At 61.3% G+C, this 19,135-nt stretch overlaps 2 protein-coding genes and 1 long non-coding RNA gene across 8 annotated transcripts in view; all 3 read left to right on the top strand.

Moving 5' to 3' along the window:
• KMT2B (lysine methyltransferase 2B) overlaps positions 1-3,244 on the top strand; it is a 61,425-nt gene extending 58,181 nt beyond the window's left edge. For all 6 annotated transcript variants that reach the window (XM_071800553.1, XM_071800554.1, XM_071800555.1 and 3 more), the window contains 2 exons: positions 584-713; positions 2,929-3,244. In XM_071800553.1, coding sequence (XP_071656654.1) covers positions 584-713; positions 2,929-3,204 — 406 coding nt within the window. In that variant the 3' untranslated portion in view covers positions 3,205-3,244. The remainder of the gene's footprint in view (positions 1-583; positions 714-2,928) is intronic.
• Positions 3,245-3,286: 42 nt separating this feature from the next.
• On the top strand, positions 3,287-4,524 carry LOC139825945 (uncharacterized). The gene is made up of 2 exons (XR_011736100.1): positions 3,287-3,621; positions 3,685-4,524. It is a non-coding gene; the product is annotated as an uncharacterized lncRNA (long non-coding RNA).
• A 9,941-nt stretch (positions 4,525-14,465) lies between these two features.
• APOC2 (apolipoprotein C2) lies at positions 14,466-18,426 on the top strand. The gene is made up of 4 exons (XM_071800584.1): positions 14,466-14,534; positions 14,715-14,779; positions 16,475-16,610; positions 18,123-18,426. Exons 2-4 carry the CDS (start codon positions 14,722-14,724, stop codon positions 18,211-18,213), a joined length of 285 nt encoding a protein of 94 aa, XP_071656685.1. The 5' UTR covers positions 14,466-14,534; positions 14,715-14,721; the 3' UTR covers positions 18,214-18,426.
• Positions 18,427-19,135: the final 709 nt, after the last annotated feature.

Raw genomic sequence — 19,135 nt, 5'->3', positions numbered from 1 at the left:
CCCCATTGACCCCCATTGATCCTCATTGACTCCCATTGACCCCCATTGGTCCCCATTGATCCCCATTGATCCCCATTGACTCCCATTGCCCCCATTGACTCCCATTGCCCCATTGACCCCCATTGATCCTCATTGACTCCCCTTGACTCCCATTGACCCCCATTGATCCCCATTGCCCCCATTGCCCCCGTTGCCCCCATTGATCCCCATTGACTCCCATTGCCCCCCATTGCCACCATTGATCCCCACTGACTCCCATTGATCCCCATTGCCCCCATTGCCCTCATTGATCCCCATTGACTCCCATTGCCCCCATTGCCCCCATTGATCCCCATTGACTCCCATTGCCCCCATTGATCCCCATTGACTCCCATTGATCCCCATGGACTCCCATGGACTCCCATTGACCCCATTGACCCCCATTGATCCCCCTTGACTCCCCTTGATCCCCATTGACCCCCATTGACCCCAATTGATTCCCATCCTGCCCATTGACCCCCATCGCCCCCATCACCCCCATTGCCCCCATCGCCCCCATTATCCCCATGATGTCCCATTGTCCCCATTGTCCCCATGTCCCCAGCTCCGCCATCCACGGCCGGGGTCTGTTCTGCAAGCGCAACATCGAGGCCGGCGAGATGGTCATCGAGTACTCGGGCATCGTCGTGCGCTCCGTCCTCACCGACAAGCGCGAGAAGTTCTACGACAGCAAGGTGACACCTTGGGGACACCTTGGGGACACTTGGGGACACTTTAGGGGCACTTTAGGGACACTTTAGGGGCACTTTGGGGATATTTGGGGACCTCAGGGTGTCCCAGTTGCCCCCCAGGGCATCGTCCACTCCATGTCCCATCCCTTGGTGATGTCCCCATCTCTTGACCATGTCCCACGTCCCCATGTCCCCATCCATTGACCTTGTCCCCATGTCCCCATGTCCCACTCATTGACCATGTCCCATCCATTGACCATGACCCATCCATTGACCATGTCCCCATGTCCCATCCATTGACCATGTCCCCATGTCCCCATCCATTGACCATGTCCCATCCATTGACCATGTCCCCATGTCCCATCCATTGACCATGTCCCCATGTCCCATCCATTGACCATGTCCCCATGTCCCATCCATTGACCATGTCCCCACGTCCCACCCATTGACCATGACCCATCCATTGACCATGTCCCCATGTCCCATCCCTTGACCTTGTCCCCATGTCCCATCCATTGACCATGTCCCCATGTCCCATCCCTTGACCTTGTCCCCATGTCCCATCCATTGACCTTGTCCCCATGTCCCACCCATTGACCATGACCCACCCATTGACCTTGTCCCCATGTCCCCATCCATTGACCATGTCCCCATGTCCCATCCATTGACCATGTCCCCATGTCCCATCCATTGACCATGTCCCCATGTCCCATCCCTTGACCTTGTCCCCATGTCCCACCCATTGACCATGTCCCCATGTCCCATCCATTGACCATGTCCCCATGTCCCATCCATTGACCATGTCCCATCCATTGACCATGTCCCCATGTCCCATCCCTTGACCTTGTCCCCATGTCCCACCCATTGACCTTGTCCCCATGTCCCACCCATTGACCATGACCCACCCATTGACCTTGTCCCCATGTCCCCATCCATTGACCATGTCCCCATGTCCCATCCATTGACCATGTCCCCATGTCCCATCCCTTGACCATGTCCCCATGTCCCATCCCTTGACCTTGTCCCCATGTCCCATCCATTGACCATGTCCCCATGTCCCATCCATTGACCATGTCCCCATGTCCCATCCATTGACCATGTCCCCATGTCCCATCCCTTGACCTTGTCCCCATGTCCCACCCATTGACCTTGTCCCCATGTCCCATCCATTGACCATGACCCATCCATTGACCATGTCCCCATGTCCCATCCCTTGACCTTGTCCCCATGTCCCACCCATTGACCATGTCCCCATGTCCCCATCCATTGACCATGTCCCCATGTCCCCATGTCCCACCCATTGACCATGTCCCCATGTCCCAATGTCCCACCCATTGACCATGTCCCATCCATTGACCTTGTCCCCATGTCCCACCCATTGACCATGACCCATCCATTGACCATGTCCCCATGTCCCACCCATTGACCTTGTCCCCATGTCCCATCCATTGACCATGTCCCCACCCATTGACCTTGTCCCACCCATTGACCATGTCCCCATGTCCCCCCCATTGACCATGTCCCGCCCATTGACCTTGTCCCCATGTCCCCATGTCCCTACCCATTGACCATGACCCATCCATTGACCTTGTCCCCATGACCCATCCATTGACCATGTCCCCATGTCCCCATGTCCCATCCATTGACCATGTCCCCATGTCCCATCCATTGACCATGTCCCCATGTCCCCATGTCCCCATGTCCCACCCATTGACCTTGTCCCCATGTCCCACCCATTGACCATGTCCCAATGTCCCCATGTCCCCATGTCCCACCCATTGACCATGACCCACCCATTGACCATGACCCACCCATTGACCATGTCCCCATGTCCCATCCATTGACCATGTCCCCATGTCCCAATGTCCCATCCATTGACCATGTCCCCATGTCCCATCCATTGACCTTGTCCCCATGTCCCATCCATTGACCATGTCCCCATGTCCCTACCCATTGACCATGTCCCATCCATTGACCTTGTCCCCATGTCCCATCCATTGACCTTGTCCCCATGACCCATCCATTGACCATGTCCCCATGTCCCACCCACTGACCATGACCCACCCATTGACCATGACCCACCCATTGACCATGTCCCAATGTCCCCATGTCCCCATCCATTGACCATGACCCACCCATTGACCATGTCCCACCCATTGACCATGTCCCCATGTCCCCATGTCCCCCCCATCTCCCCACCCCACCCCCCCCTCCCCAGGGCATCGGCTGCTACATGTTCCGCATCGACGACGCCGAGGTGGTGGACGCCACCATGCACGGCTCCGCCGCCCGCTTCATCAACCACTCGTGCGAGCCCAACTGCTACTCCCGCGTCATCCAGGTCGAGGGCCACAAACACATCGTCATCTTCGCCCTGCGCCGCATCCTGCGCGGCGAGGAGCTCACCTACGACTACAAGTTCCCCATCGAGGAACCGGCGGCCAAGCTCCCTTGCAATTGCGGAGCCAAACGTTGCCGGCGCTTCCTCAACTGAGCACCCGTGGGTGCTGGGGGGCTTGATGGGGGTGGGAGGAGAGAGGTGGAGGGGGTGGAGGTGGCGTGGAGTCGATGGGGAGTGGATGGGAGGCGATGGGGGGCAACTGGTGGGTGTGGGGGGATGAGGTGTGGAAGGTCCTGAGGTGGCTTTGAGGCAATGGGGAGCAGCCAGGGGGCAACTGGGAGCAGCCAAGAGGCAACTGGAGGCACCCAAGAGTCAACTGGGAGCACCCAGTGGTCATGGAAGAGCAACTGAAGATGAGAGATGGAAGCTCCTGAGATGCCTTCAAGTCAATGGGGAGCAGCCAAGAGTCAACTGGGAGCACCCAATGGTCATGGAGAGCACCCAAGGGTCAACTGGGAGCACCCAATGGTCATGGGGAGCACCCAAGAGGCAACTGGGAGCACCCAAGAGGCAACTGGAGGCACCCAAGAGGCAACTGGGACCACCCAAGAGGCAACTGGAGGCACCCAAGAGTCAACTGGGAGCACCCAGTGGTCATGGGGAGCAGCCAAGAGTCAACTGGGAGCAGCCAATGGTCATGGAGAGCACCCAAGGGTCAACTGGGAACACCCAATGGTCATGGGGAGCACCCAAGAGGCAACTGGGAGCACCCAATGGTCATGGAGAGCAGCCAAGGGTCAACTGGGAACACCCAATGGTCATGGAGAGCACCCAAGGGTCAACTGGGAGCACCCAATGGTCATGGGGAGCAGCCAAGGGTCAACTGGGAGCAGCCAATGGTCATGGGGAGCACCCAAGAGGCAACTGGGAGCACCCAAGAGGCAACTGGGAGCACCCAGTGGTCATGGAAGAGCAACTGAAGATGAGAGATGGAAGCTCCTGAGATGCCTTCAAGTCAATGGGGAGCACCCAATGGTCAACTGGGAGCAGCCAATGGTCATGGAGAGCACCCAAGAGTCAACTGGGAGCACCCAAGGGTCATGGGGAGCACCCAAGAGTCAACTGGGAGCACCCAATGGTCATGGGGAGCACCCAGTGGCCAACTGGGAGCACCCAATGGCCAACTGGGAGCAACTGGCGATGAGACGCGGGACCTCTGGTGATGCCACCCATGGGTGACACAGGGACACCCAGCGACCCCCCCCCCCAATTGGTGACCCCGCCACCCCCCCCGTCCCCCCCTCTTCCCCCAGGGGCACCCATGGGTGCCACCCCCAGACCCCTCCCCCCCCTTTGTAAGATTTTTGGGGCTTTTTTACGCACTTTGGGGTTTTTTGGGGGTTTTTTTGGGGCCGTTTCGGTTGGTTTGGGGCTTTGTTTTGTATTTTAATTTAAATAAAGAGACTGGAGGGACCCAGGAGTTCGGGGGGGGACCCAGGAGTTCGGGAGGGGACCCAGGAGTTCGGGAGGGACCCAGGAGTTCGGGGGGGACCAAAAAGTTGGGGGCGGAACCAAAAAGTTGGGGGCGGAACCAAAGTTCGGGGTGGCGGGGGCAGAGGGGGGGAGGTTTGGAGGTGGCACCGAGGCGCCTGAGGGGACCGGAAGTGGCGTTGCACCGAGGCAAATGGGGGGAAACAGAGGGATTTTGAGGCTCCCAGTTGGAGTTCAGGGGGACCCAGGAGTTCGGGAGGGACCCAGGAGTTCGGGGGGGGACCCAGGAGTTCGGGAGGGACCCAGGAGTTCGGGAGGGGACCCAGGAGTTCGGGGAGGGACCCAGGAGTTCGGGAGGGACCCAGGAGTTCGGGAGGGGACCCAGGAGTTCGGGAGGGGACCCAGGAGTTCGGGGAGGGACCCAGGAGTTCGGGGGGGACCCAGGAGTTCGGGGGCTCCCCCCCCCCCCCCCATAAAAGCGCCACGTTGGGGGTTCCAAGTCCGCCGTGACATCACTGAGGGCGATGACGTCACGGGGGAATCCCCTCCCCTGGCCCCGCCCCCTCCCGCCCTATTTAAAGGGGCCCCCCCGTATTTGTGGGGACAGAGGGACCCCGAGAGCACAGGTGACACTTTGGGGACATTTGGGGACATTTGGGGACACTGGGGGGGTTGGGACATGGGGGGGAACATTGGGGACAATTGGGGGACACGGGGGGTTGGGGATAATGGGGACAATTGGGGGACATTGGGGGCCACTCTGGGGGCATTGGGGGGCATGGGGGGGTTGGGGACATTGGGGACAATTGGGGGACACTTGGGGACATGGGAGGTTGGGGACATTGGGGGGACACTGGGGACAATTGGGGGACATGGGGGGTGGGGACAATTGGGGGCAATTGGGGACGTGGGGGGGTTGGGGACATTGGGGACAATTGGGGGACATTGGGGGTGGGGACATGGGGGTTGGGGACAATTGGGGAGCGTGGGGGACATTTGGGACACAATGGGGACAACTGGGGACATGGGGGGAGGGGGACATAGGGGGACATGGGGGGCACAATGGGGACAATTGGGGACATTGGGGTTTGGGGACATTGGGGACAATTGGGGGACATGGGGGGTGGGGACAATTGGGGACATTGGGGGACATGGGGGTGGGGACATTGGGGACATGGGGGTACATGGGGGGTGGGGACATTGGGGACATTGGGGACAATTGGGGACATTGGGGTTTGGGGCCATTGGGGACATGGGGGGGGCATTGGGGACAATTGGGGATGGGGACATTGGGGACTCAATGGGGACAACTGGGGACATGGGGGTTGGGGCCATTGGGGGCCGTTGGGGACCATTGGGGGACATTGGGGGGGCTGGGGACATGGGGGGCATTGGGGACAATTGGGGGACATGGGGGGGTTGGGACATGGGGGACAATTGGGGACATTGGTGTTTGGGGACATGGGGGGGCTTTGGGGACATTGGGGGACATGGGGGGTGGGGACGTAGGGGGACATGGGGGGCACATTGGGGACAATTGGGGACATTGGGGGACATGGGGGTTGGGGCCATTGGGGACATTGGGGGACAAGGGGGGGTTGGGGACATTGGGGACCCAATGGGGCCCATTGGGGGACATGGGGGGGTTGGGGACATTGGGGACCCAATGGGGCCAATTGGGGACATGGGGGCCACTCCGGGGCCAAGGGACACGGGGGTGGGGCCGCGGGGGTGGGGACGTTGGGGCCACGTTGGGGACAAGGGGCACAGGGTGGGGACAAAGGTCGGGGTCGGGGACATGGGGGGTGGGGACATCATTGGGGACACCTGGGGGGGGTTGGGGACACTTTGGGGACCCCCGTGTGTCCCCCCAGGTGTCCCCATGGCTCTGTGGGTGCTGTTGGTGGCAGCGGCGCTGCTGGGGGGTCAGTGTCACCCCCCCTTTGTCCCCCATTGTCACTCATTGACCCCCATAGTCCCCCATTGCCCCCCATTGCCCCCATTGATCCTCATTGTCCTCATTGACCCCCATTGATCCCCATTGACCCCCATAGTCCCCCATTGCCCCCCATTGATCCCATTGATCCCCATTGCCCCCATTGCCCCCAATGTCCCCCATTGACCCCCGTTACCCCCATTGCCCCATTGCCCCCATTGCCCCCCATTGACCCCCATTGTCCCCATTGCCCCCCATTGCCCCCATTGCCCCCCATTGCCCCCCGTTGTCCCCATTGCCCCCCATTGCCCCCATTGCCCCCATTGCCCCCCATTGCCCCCCATTGTCCCCATTCCCCCCATTGCCCCCCATTAATCCCCATTGCCCCCATTGCCCCCCATTGCCCCCCATTGCCCCCATTGTCCCCATTTTCCCCATTGCCCCCATTGCCCCCATTGCCCCCCATTGCCCCTCATTGCCCCCCATTGCCCCCCATTGCCCCCATTGCCCCCCATTGCCCCCCATTGCTCCCATTGTCCCCCAATGTCCCCATTGACCCTCATTGCCCCCCATTAATCCCCATTGACCCCATTGCCCCCCATTGCCCCCCATTGCCCCCCATTGCCCCCATTGCTCCCCATTGCTCCCCATTGCCCCCATTGCCCCCCAATGTCCCCCCATCCCCATTGCCCCCATTATCCCCCCATCCCCCCAATGTCCCCATTGCCCCCCATTGTCCCCCATTACCCCCCATGTCCCCATCATCCCCATTGCCCCCTATTGCCCCCCATTGACCCCCATTGACCCCATTGATCCCCATTGTCGCCATTGCCCCCATTGCCCCCCAATGTCCCCCCCATCCCCATTGCCCCCATTATCCCCCCATCCCCCCAATGTCCCCATTATCCCCATTGCCCCCCATGTCCCCCATTACCCCCCATGTCCCCATCATCCCCATTGCCCCCCATTGCCCCCCATTGCCCCCATTGCCCCCCATTATCCCCATTGCCCCCCAATGTCCCCATTGCCCCCCATTGCCCCCATTGCCCTCCATTGCCCCCCTTGTCCCCATTGCCCCCATTGCCCCCCATTGACCCCATTGTCCCGCAGGTTGTGGGGCGGCCCCGCCCCCCCCCGCCAACCCCACCCCCTCCCCCCTCCCCAGCTTTTGGCGCTTCCTGGGGGGAGGGGCCAAGAACGTGACGTCATCCGTGGGGGGAGGGGAGCTGCTCCAGAGGCTGCGGTGAGTGGGGGGGGGGACCCCAAAATGGGGGGGACCCAATAATGGGGGGGGGACCCGAAATGGGGGGGACCCCAATAATGAGTGGGACCCCAAAATGGGGGGGGACATTAAATGGGGTGGGACCCCAATAATGGGGGGGATATGGAATGGGGGGGGACCCTAAGATGGGGGGGACCAGAAATGGGGGGGGGACCCAAAATGGGGGGGGGACCCCAATAATGGGGGGGACCCCAAAATGGGGGGAACCAGAAATGGGGGGGATCCTAATAATGGGGGGACCCAATAATGGGGGGGACATAGAATGGGGGGGACCCCAAAAAGAGGGGGGATCCTAAATAGGGGGGACCCTAAAAATGGGGGGGGGACACCCTAAAAATGGGGGACCCATAGGCCCCATAGAGACTTCACGGCTCCCCTATGGACTTGGGGGTCCCCCTATGGACTTGGGGGTCCCCCCATTGACTCCATAGGCCCCATAGGACTCTGTAGGCCCCATAGGCCCCATAGGCCCCATAGAGACTTCATGGTCCCTGTAATGACTTGGGGGTCCTCCTATGGACTTGGGGGTCCCCATAGGGACTTGGGGCTCCCCCCGTTGACACCATGGGCCCCATAGGACACCATGGGCCCCATAGGGACTTCATAGGCCCCATAGAACTCTGTAGGCCCCATAGGAAACCATAGGCCCCATAGCACACCCTAGGCCCCATAGACCATTGTAGGCCCCATAGAGACTTGGGGGGTCCTGTAGTGACTTGGGGGTCCCCCTATGGACTTGGGGGTCCCCATAGGGACTTGGGGGTCACCCCATTGACACCTTGGGCCCCATAGGGCCTTCATAGGCCCCATAGAACTCTGTAGGCCCCATAGGAAACCATAGGCCCCGTAGCACACCCTAGGCCCCATAGACCATTGTAGGCCCCATAGAGACTTGGGGGGTCCTGTAGGGACTTGGGGGTCCCCCTATGGACTTGGGGGTCCCCCCATTGACTCCATAGGCCCCATAGGACACCATGGGCCCCATAGGGACTTCATAGGCCCCATAGAACTCTGTAGGCCCCGTAGGACACCATAGGCCCCATAGCACACCCTAGGCCCCATAGACCATTGTAGGCCCCATAGAGACTTAGGGGGTCCTGTAGTGACTTGGGGGTCCCCCCGTTGACACCATGGGCCCCATAGGGACTTCATAGGCCCCATAGAACTCTGTAGGCCCCGTAGGACACCATAGGCCCCATAGCACACCCTAGGCCCCATAGACCATTGTAGGCCCCATAGAGACTCGGGGCGTCCTGTAGGGACTTGGGGGGCCCCTATGGACTTGGGGGTCTCCCCATTGACACCTTGGGCCCCATAGGACACCATGGGCCCCATAGGGACTTAGGGGTCCCCCCATTGACACCATAGGCCTCATAGCACACTGTGGGCCCCATAGGACTCTGTAGGCCCCATAGAGACTTCATGGCCCCTGTAGGGACTTGGGGGTCCCCCTATGGACTTGGGGGTCCCCCCATTGACACCTTGGGCCCCATAGGACACCATGGGCCCCATAGGGACTTCATAGGCCCCATAGAACTCTGTAGGCCCCATAGGACACTGTAGGCCCCATAGGACACTGTAGGCCCCATAGACCATTGTAGGCCCCATAGAGACTTGGGGGGTCCTGTAGTGACTTGGGGGGCCCCTATGGACTTGGGGGTCTCCCCATTGACACCTTGGGCCCCATAGGACACCATGGGCCCCATAGGGACTTAGGGGTCCCCCCATTGACACCATAGGCCCCATAGCACACTGTGGGCCCCATAGGACTCTGTAGGCCCCATAGGCCCCATAGAGACTTCATGGCCCCTGTAGTGACTTGGGGGTCCCCCTATGGACTTGGGGGTCCCCATAGGGACTTGGGGGTTCCCCCGTTGACACCATGGGCCCCATAGGGACTTCATAGGCCCCATAGAACTCTGTAGGCCCCATAGGAAACCATAGGCCCCATAGCACACCCTAGGCCCCATAGACCATTGTAGGCCCCATACAGACTTGGGGGGTCCTGTAGTGACTTGGGGGTCCCCCTATGGACTTGGGGGTCCCCCCATTGACTCCATAGGCCCCATAGGACACCATGGGCCCCATAGGGACTTAGGGGTCCCCCCATAGGCCACCATAGGCCCCATAGCGACTTTGTAGGCCCCATAGGACTCTGTAGGCCCCATAGGCCCCATCGAGACTTCATGGCCCCTGTAGGGACTTGGGGGTCCCCCTATGGACTTGGGGGTCCCCCCATTGACTCCATAGGCCCCATAGGACACCATGGGCCCCATAGGGACTTTATAGGCCCCATAGCACACTGTAGGCCCCATAGGACACCATAGGCCCCATAGGACTCTGTAGGCCCCATAGGCCATTGTAGGCCCCATAGACACTTGGCATCTCCCCTATGAACTTGGGGGTCCCCCTATGAACTTATGGGTCCCCCTATGGACTTGGGGGTCCCCCCATTGACACCTTCGGCCCCATAGGACACCATGGGCCCCATAGGGACTTTATGGGCCCCATAGGGGCTTTATAGGCCCCATAGGACCCTGTAGGCCCCATAGGACTCTGTAGGCCCCATAGGCCATTGTAGGCCCCATAGACACTTGGCATCTCCCCTATGAACTTGGGGGTCCCCCTATGAACTTATGGGTCCCCCTATGGACTTGTGGGTCCCCCTATGGACTTGTGGGTCACCCCATTGACCCCCACCCCCTTTCTCTGCCCCATAGATTCAAGATGGCCGCCGCTGTCCATGGGGCGCGGGCCGAGGCCCAGGCCGCGCGGGCCCGCGTGGACGCGTGTGGGGCGGCGCTGGAGGAGATGTGGGGCGATCTATGGGGCAGGGGGGCCGCCTACGGGACGGAGCTGCGGGCGGCGCTGGAGCAGATGTGGGGCGATCTATGGGGCAGAGGGGGCACCTTGGCCCGGAGGCTGCGCCGGCGCCTCCTGCGGGACGGGGAGGAGCTGAGGAGGAAATGGGGGGCTATGGGGGTCACTTGGGGGGCAGCCCCATTGATCACCCCACAGGAGGCCTGAGGGGGAGGGTAAAATGGGGGGCGCCGTGAAATGTGGGGCTGGGCGCCCCCCAAAATGATGGGGACCGCCCCAGATATGGGGGGAGGCGGGGGGGAACAATGTGTGGGGCTGGGGACCTCAATATGTGGGGCTGGGGACCTCAAAATGGGGGGGGGACCTCAAAATGGGGGGGGACCCCGATATGTGGGGAGACCTCGATATGTGGGGCTGGGGACCTCAAAATGTGGGGGGGACCCCAAATGTGGGGGGGACCTCAATATGTGGGGGGGACCCCGATATGTGGGGCTGGGGACCTCAATATGTGGGGGGACCCCGATATGTGGGGAGACCCCGATATGTGGGGCTGGGGACCTCAATATGTGGGGCTGGGGACCTAAAAATGGGGGGGGACCTCAAAATGTGGGGGGGACCCCGATATGTGGGGCTGGGGACCCCCAAATGTGGGGGGATGTGGGGGTTTTGGGCCTTGAACCCCAATAAAGGAGCATGAGAGATGTGGGGTGTGATGTGGGGCTGAAAGGGGGGGACCCCAAGATATGGGGCTGGGGACCCCAAAGTATGGGGGAGACCCCAATATATGGGGCTGGGGACCCCAAGATATGGGGCTGGGGGTCTGAAATATGGGGGGGACCCCAATATATGGGGGGGACCCCAAAGTATGGGGGAGACACTGAATATGGGGCTGGGGACCCCAATATGTGGGGCTGGGGACCCCAAGATATGGGGAGACCCCAATATGGGGCTGGGGACCCCAAAATATGGGGCTGGGGGTCTGAAATATGGGGGGGACCCCAATATATGGGGGAGACCCCAAAGTATGGGGGGGACCCCAATATATAGGGGGGGACCCCAAAGTATGGCGGAGACACTGAATATGGGGCTGGGGACCCCAATATGTGGGGCTGGGGACCCCAATATGTGGGGAGACCCCAATATGGGGCTGGGGACCCCAAGATATGGGGCTGGGGGTCTGAAATGTGGGGGGGACCCCAATATATGGAGGGGACCCCAAAGTATGGGGGGGACCCCAATATATGGGGCTGGGGAGGTCAAAATATGGGGGGGACCCCAATATATGGGGGGGACACTGAATATGGGGCTGGGGACCCCAATATGTGGGTCTGGGGACCCCAAAATGGGGGGAGACCCCAATATGGGGCTGGGGACCCCAAGATATGGGGCTGGGGGTCTGAAATATGGGGGGGACCCCAATATATGGGGCTGGGGACCCCAAAGTATGGGGGGGACCCCAAGATATGGGGCTGGGGAGGTCAAAATATGGGGGGGGACCCCAATATATGGGGGGGACCCCAAAGTATGGGGGAGACACTGAATATGGGGCTGGGGACCCCAATATGTGGGGCTGGGGACCCCAATATATGGGGAGACCCCAATATGGGGCTGGGGACCCCAAGATATGGGGCTGGGGGTCTGAAATGTGGGGGGGACCCCAATATATGGGGGGGACCCCAAAGTATGGGGGAAACACTGAATATGGGGCTGGGGACCCCAATATGTGGGGCTGGGGACCCCAAGATATGGGGAGACCCCAATATGGGGCTAGGGACCCCAAAATATGGGGCTGGGGGTCTGAAATATGGGGGGGACCCCAATATATGGGGGAGACCCCAAAGTATGGGGGGGACCCAATATATGGGGGGGACCCCAAAGTATGGGGGGGACCCCAATATATGGGGGGGACACTGAATATGGGCTGGGGACCCCAATATGTGGGGCTGGGGACCCCAAAATGGGGGGGGACCCCAATATGGGGCTGGGGACCCCAAGATATGGGGCTGGGGGTCTGAAATATGGGGGGGACCCCAATATATGGGGGGGACCCCAAAGTATGGGGGGGACCCCAAGATATGGGGCTGGGGAGGTCAAAATATGGGGGGGGACCCCAATATATGGGGGGGACCCCAAAGTATGGGGGAGACACTGAATATGGGGCTGGGGACCCCAATATGTGGGGCTGGGGACCCCAAAATGGGGGGAGACCCCAATATGGGGCTGGAGACCCCAAGATATGGGGCTGGGGGTCTGAAATGTGGGGGGGACCCCAATATATGGGGGGGATCCCAAAATATGGGGGGGACCCCAAGATATGGGGCTGGGGGTCTGAAATATGGGGGGGACCCCAATATATGGGGCTGGGGACCCCAAAGTATGGGGGGGACCCCAATATATGGGGCTGGAGAGGTCAAAATATGGGGGGGACCCCAAAGTATGGGGGAGACACTGAATATGGGGCTGGGGACCCCAATATGTGGGGTTGGGGACCCCAATATATGGGGAGACCCCAATATGGGGCTGGGGACCCCAAGATATGGGGCTGGGGGTCTGAAATGTGGGGGGGACCCCAATATATGGGGGAGACCCCAAAGTATGGGGGGGACCCCAAGATATGGGGCTGGGGAGGTCAAAATATGGGGGGGGACCCCAATATATGGGGGGGACCCCAAAGTATGGGGGAGACACTGAATATGGGGCTGGGGACCCCAATATGTGGGGCTGGGGACCCCAAAATGGGGGGAGACCCCAATATGGGGCTGGAGACCCCAAGATATGGGGCTGGGGGTCTGAAATGTGGGGGGGACCCCAATATATGGGGGGGACCCCAAAGTATGGGGGGGACCTAAATATATGGGGGGGACCCCAATATATGGGGGGGACACTGAATATGGGGCTGGGGACCCCAATATGTGGGTCTGGGGACCCCAATATGTGGGGAGACCCCAATATGGCGCTGGAGACCCCAAGATATGGGGCTGGGGGTCTGAAATGTGGGGGGGACCCCAATATATGGGGGGGACCCCAAAGTATGGGGGGGACCCCAATATATGGGGCTGGGGAGGTCAAAATATGGGGGGGACCCCAATATATGGGGGGGACCCCAAAGTATGGGGGAGACACTGAATATGGGGCTGGGGACCCCAATATGTGGGTCTGGGGACCCCAAAATGGGGGGACACCCCAATATGGGGCTGGGGACCCCAAGATATGGGGCTGGGGGTCTGAAATGTGGGGGGGACCCCAATATATGGGGGTGACCCCAATATATGGGGGGGACCCCAATATATGGGGGGGACACTGAATATGGGGCTGGGGACCCCAATATGTGGGGCTGGGGACCCCAATATATGGGGAGACCCCAATATGGGGCTGGAGACCCCAAGATATGGGGCTGGGGGTCTGAAATATGGGGGGGACCCCAATATATGGGGGGGACCCCAAAGTATGGGGGGGACCCCAATATATGGGGCTGGGGAGGTCAAAATATGGGGGGGACCCCAATATATGGGGGGGACCCCAAAGTATGGGGGAGACACTGAATATGGGGCTGGGGACCCCAATATGTGGGGTTGGGGACCCCAATATATGGGGAGACCCCAATATGGGGCTGGGGACCCCAAGATATGGGGCTGGGGGTCTGAAATATGGGGGGGACCCCAATATATGGGGGGGGACCCCAACTCCCTCCCCTCCCCCACCCCAAATTCCCCCCCATCCCCCCCATTTGGGCCCCAAATCCCGCCCCTCCCCCACCCCAAATTCCCCCCCCATCCCCCCCCCATTTGGGCCCCAAACCCCGCCCCTCCCCCCCCCATCTCGGCCCCTCCCCCCCCGCCCCGTGGCCCCGAACTTTGCCCCCCCCGGCCCCTCCCCCTCCCCCTCCCCCCCCCCGCCCCCATAAAACGGGGAACGCGGGTGGGGGGGAGGGGAAGCTCGGGAGCAACGGAAGAGGTGGGGGACCCCAAAAATGGCGGGAAATGGGGGGGGGGGAGGGGGGTGAACCCCGAAATGGGGGGGGGAGGGGGATTGGTGGTTTGGGGGGGGGGGGAGCCCGAAAATGGCGGGAAAAGGGGGGTGGGGGAGGGGTTATGGGGACCCCCTCATTGATTTTTGGGGTCCCCCCCCCCATAGGACAAACATGGCCGGGGGTCCCCCCAAAATGTGGGGGGTGCTGCTGGTGTTGCTGCTTTGGGATGGTGAGACCCCCATGGACCCCCCCCCCAAATTGACCCCCATGGACCCCCAAATTGACCCCTATGGACCCCTATGGGACCCCCAAATTGACCCCCATGGACCCCTATGGGACCCCCAAATTGACCCCCATGGACCCCTATGAGACCCCCAAATTGACCCCCATGGACCCCTAGGGACCCCAAAATTGACCCCCATGGACCCCTACGGGACCCCCAAATTGACCCCTATGGACCCCCCCAAATTGACCCCCATGGACCCCTATGGGACCCCAAATTGACCCCCATGGACCCCTATGGGACCCCCAATTAATCCCTATGGGACCCTATGGGACCCCCAAATTGACCCCCATGGACCCCTATGGGACACCCAAATTGACCCCTATGGACCCCTATGGGACCCCCAAATTGACCCCCATGGACCCCTATGGGACCCCAAATTGACCCCTAGGGACCCCTATGGGACCCCCAAATTGACCCCCTTGGACTCCTATGGGACCCCCAAATTGACCCCTAAGGACCCCTATGGGACCCCCAAATTGACCCCTATGGACCCCTATGGGACCCCCAAATTGACCCCTATGGACCCTACGGACCCCCAAATTGACCCCTATGGACCCCATGGGAACCCCAAATTGACCCCCATGGACCCCTATGGGACCCCCAAATTGACCCCCATGGACCCCTATGGGACCCCCAAATTGACCCCTATGGACCCTATGGGACCCCCAAATTGACCCCTATGGACCCCTAGGGACCCCAAATTGACCCCTATGGACCCCTATGGGACCCCCAAATTGACCCCCATGGACCCCTACGGGACCCCCAAATTGACCCCTATGGACCCCCCCAAATTGACCTCCATGGACCCCTATGGGACCCCAAATTGACCCCCATGGACCCCTATGGGACCCCCAATTATTCCCTATGGGACCCCCAAATTGACCCCTATGGACCCCCCCAAATTGACCTCCATGGACCCCTATGGGACCCCAAATTGACCCCCATGGACCCCTATGGGACCCCCAATTATTCCCTACGGGACCCCCAAATTGACCCCTATGGACCCCCCCAAATTGACCTCCATGGACCCCTATGGGACCCCAAATTGACCACCATGGACCCCTATGGGACCCCCAATTAATCCCTATGGGACCCCCAAATTGACCCCCATGGACCCCCATGGACCCCCAAATTGACCCCTATGAACCCCTATGGGACCCCCAAATTGACCCCCATGGACCCCTATGGGACCCCCAAATTGACCCCCATGGACCCCTATGGGACCCCCAAATTGACCCCTATGGACTCCTATGGGACCCCCAAATTGATCCCTATGGACCCCTATGGACCCCCAAATTGACCCCTATGAACCCCTATGGGACCCCCAGATTGACCCCTATGGACCCCTATGGGACCCCCAAATTGACCCCTAAGGACCCCTATGGGACCCCAAATTGACCCCCATGGACCCCCATTGACCCCCAAATTGACCCCTATGGACCCCTATGGGACCCCAAATTGACCCCTAGGGACCCCTATGGGACCCCAAATTGACCCCTATGGGACCCCAAATTGCCCCCTATGGGACCCCCATATTGACCCCCATGGACCCCCCTATTGACCCCTATGAGCCCCCCATACTCCCCTCCCCTCCCCTTTCCCCCCCACACCACGTGACCTTGGCTCCTCCCCCCGCAGCCGCTGGCTCCGCCCCCTCGGCCCCTCCCCCCCCCGATAGCCCCTCCCCCCTCTGGGGGCTCCTGGGGGACGTGGGGGGGGCGACCCGGGAAATGTGGGGCAGGATTGGGGTGCCCAGCGCCCCCCAGAGGCTGCGGTGAGAATGGGGACATGGGGACAATGGGGACAGTGGGGGGGCAATGGGGACAATGGGGGCAATGGGGACAGTGGGGGGGCAATGGGGACAATGGGGACAGTGGGGGGCAATGGGGGGCAATGGGGGCAATGGGGACAATGGGGGGCAATGGGGACATTGGGGGCAATGGGGGGCAATGGGGGCAATGGGGGCAATGGGGACAATGGGGGGCAATGGGGACATTGGGGGCAATGGGGGGCAATGGGGGCAATGGGGACATTGGGGACAATGGGGACAATGGGGGGTAATGGGGGCAATGGGGATAATGGGGATATGGGGGGATATGGGGGGATATGGGGACAATGGGGGGTATGGGGGGCTATGGGGATAATGGGGATATGGGGGGATATGGGGGGATATGGGGACAATGGGGGGTATGGGGGGCTATGGGGACAATGGGGGGATATGGGGACAATGGGGACAATGGGGACAATGGGGGGCAATGGGGGGCAATGGGGGGAAATGGGGGCAATGGGGGACAATGGGGATCAATGGGGGGCAATGGGGACAATGGGGGGCAATGGGGGAAAATGGGGGCAATGGGGGACAATGGGGGCAATGGGGGGCAATGGGGGCAATGGGGACAATGGGGGCAATGGGGGGCAGTGGGGGGCAATGTGGGGCAATAGGGGGTAATGGGGATAATGGGGGGCAATGGGGGGCAATGGGGGCACTGGGGAGCAATGGGGATAATGGGGGGCAATGGGGGGCAATGGGGGGCAATGGGGACAATGGGGGCAATGGGGGGCAATGGGGACAATGGGGGGCAATGGGAGCAATGGGGGGCAATGGGGGCAATGGGGGGTAATGGGGACAATGGGGGGCAATGGGGGCAATGGGGGCAATGGGGGCAATGGGGGGCAGTGGGGATAATGGGGGGCAATGGGGGGCAATGGGGGCAATGGGGGCAATGGGGGGTAATGGGGGGACATGGGGGGACATGAGGATATAGGAACAATGGGGACAATGGGGATAATGAAGACAATGGGGATATGGGGACAATGGGAATTTTGGGGATAAGGGGACAATGGGGACAATGGGGATATGGGGGGCAATGGGGGACAATGGGGGCAATGGGGAACAATGGGGACTTGGGGGGCAATGGGGACAATGGGGGCAATGGGGAACAATGGGGACTTGGGGGGCAATGGGGACAATGGGGGCAATGGGGGCAATGGGGGCAATGGGGGACAATGGGGGGATATGGGGGGATATGAGGACATTGGGGACAATGGGGGGACATGGGGGTCATGGTGGTGCCACCTCTGCCCCCATTGCCCCCATTGCCCCCATCGCCCCCAATGTCCCCAATGTCCCCATCGCCCCCATTGCCCCCATCGCCCCCATTGCCCCCATTGTCCCCATTGCCCCCATTGCCCCCATTGTCCCCAATGTCCCCATCGCCCCCATTGTCCCCATCGCCCCCATCGCCCCCATTGTCCCCAATGTCCCCGATGTCCCCGATGTCCCCAGTGACGCCTACGACCGCGGCACCACGGCCGTCCTGACCTACACGGGGATCCTGAGCGACCAGCTCTACCATTGGTGGCAGGGGGACCAGTGACCCCCAAACTGGGGGGGGGGTCCCCTTGTCACCCCCCCCTTGTCACCCCCCCCTTGTCACCCCCCCCTTGTCACCCCCCCCTTGTCACCCCCCCCTCGTCACCCCCCCCTTGTCACCCCCACCTTGTCACCCCCCATTGGTGTCACCCCCCCCCCATTGGTGTCACCCCCATTGGTGTCACATCCCCCAGTAAAGGTGCTGGTGGCCTCCAAAGAGCGGGTGCTGTGCTTGGGGGGGAGTGGGGACCAGTATAGACCAGTATAGACCAGTATGGATGAGTATAGACCAGTATGGTCCCTCCCTGAACTCCTGGGTCCTTTGGGGCATTCCTGGGTCCTTTGGGGCACTCCTGGGTCCCTCCCGAACTCCTGGGTCCCTCCCGAACTCCTGGGTCCCCCCCGAACTCCTGGGTCCCTCCCGAACTCCTGGGTCCCTCCCCGAACTCCTGGGTCCCTCCCGAACTCCTGGGTCCCTCCCCGAACTCCTGGGTCCTTTGGGGCACTCCTGGGTCCCTCCCGAACTCCTGGGTCCCTCCCGAACTCCTGGGTCCCTCCTGAACTCCTGGGTCACCCCCCGAACTCCTGGGTCCTTCCCGAACTCCTGGGTCCCCTCTCAGCCTTGGCGCCCCCTAGAGGGGATCCCCCCCCCCCTTATGGGGGCGGGAAGGGGGGGGAGGAGGGGAAGCCCTTAAAGGGCCAGCGCCCTCTTGCTTTGGGGAGGGGGCGGGGAGCGGCAACTTCTGCAAACGGCTCCGATGACGTCATGCGGGGGCGAACCCAGGCGTCCGGGGGGGACCCAGGAGTTCGGGAGGGACCCAGGAGTTCGGGAGGGACCCAGGAGTTCGGGGGAGGGACCCAGGAGTTCGGGAGGGACCCAGGAGTTCCGGGGAGGGACCCAGGAGTTCAGGAGGGACCCAGGAGTT

Source organism: Patagioenas fasciata, chromosome 31 (genome assembly GCF_037038585.1).
Source record: "Patagioenas fasciata isolate bPatFas1 chromosome 31, bPatFas1.hap1, whole genome shotgun sequence".
Classification (NCBI taxonomy): Eukaryota; Metazoa; Chordata; class Aves; order Columbiformes; family Columbidae; genus Patagioenas; species Patagioenas fasciata.
The sequence above is the reverse complement of the archived record's forward strand: the minus strand, read 5'-3'. Positions and strand labels throughout refer to the sequence as shown.

Coding starts and splice junctions, on each gene's coding strand:
- APOC2 (XM_071800584.1), top strand. CDS start 14,722: ATGGCCGGGGGTCCCCCCAAAATGTGGGGGGTGCTGCTGGTGTTGCTG. Junction 14,780..16,474: donor GGTGTTGCTGCTTTGGGATG/GTGAGACCCCCA, acceptor CTCCCCCCGCAG/CCGCTGGCTCCGCCCCCTCG. Junction 16,611..18,122: donor AGCGCCCCCCAGAGGCTGCG/GTGAGAATGGGG, acceptor CGATGTCCCCAG/TGACGCCTACGACCGCGGCA.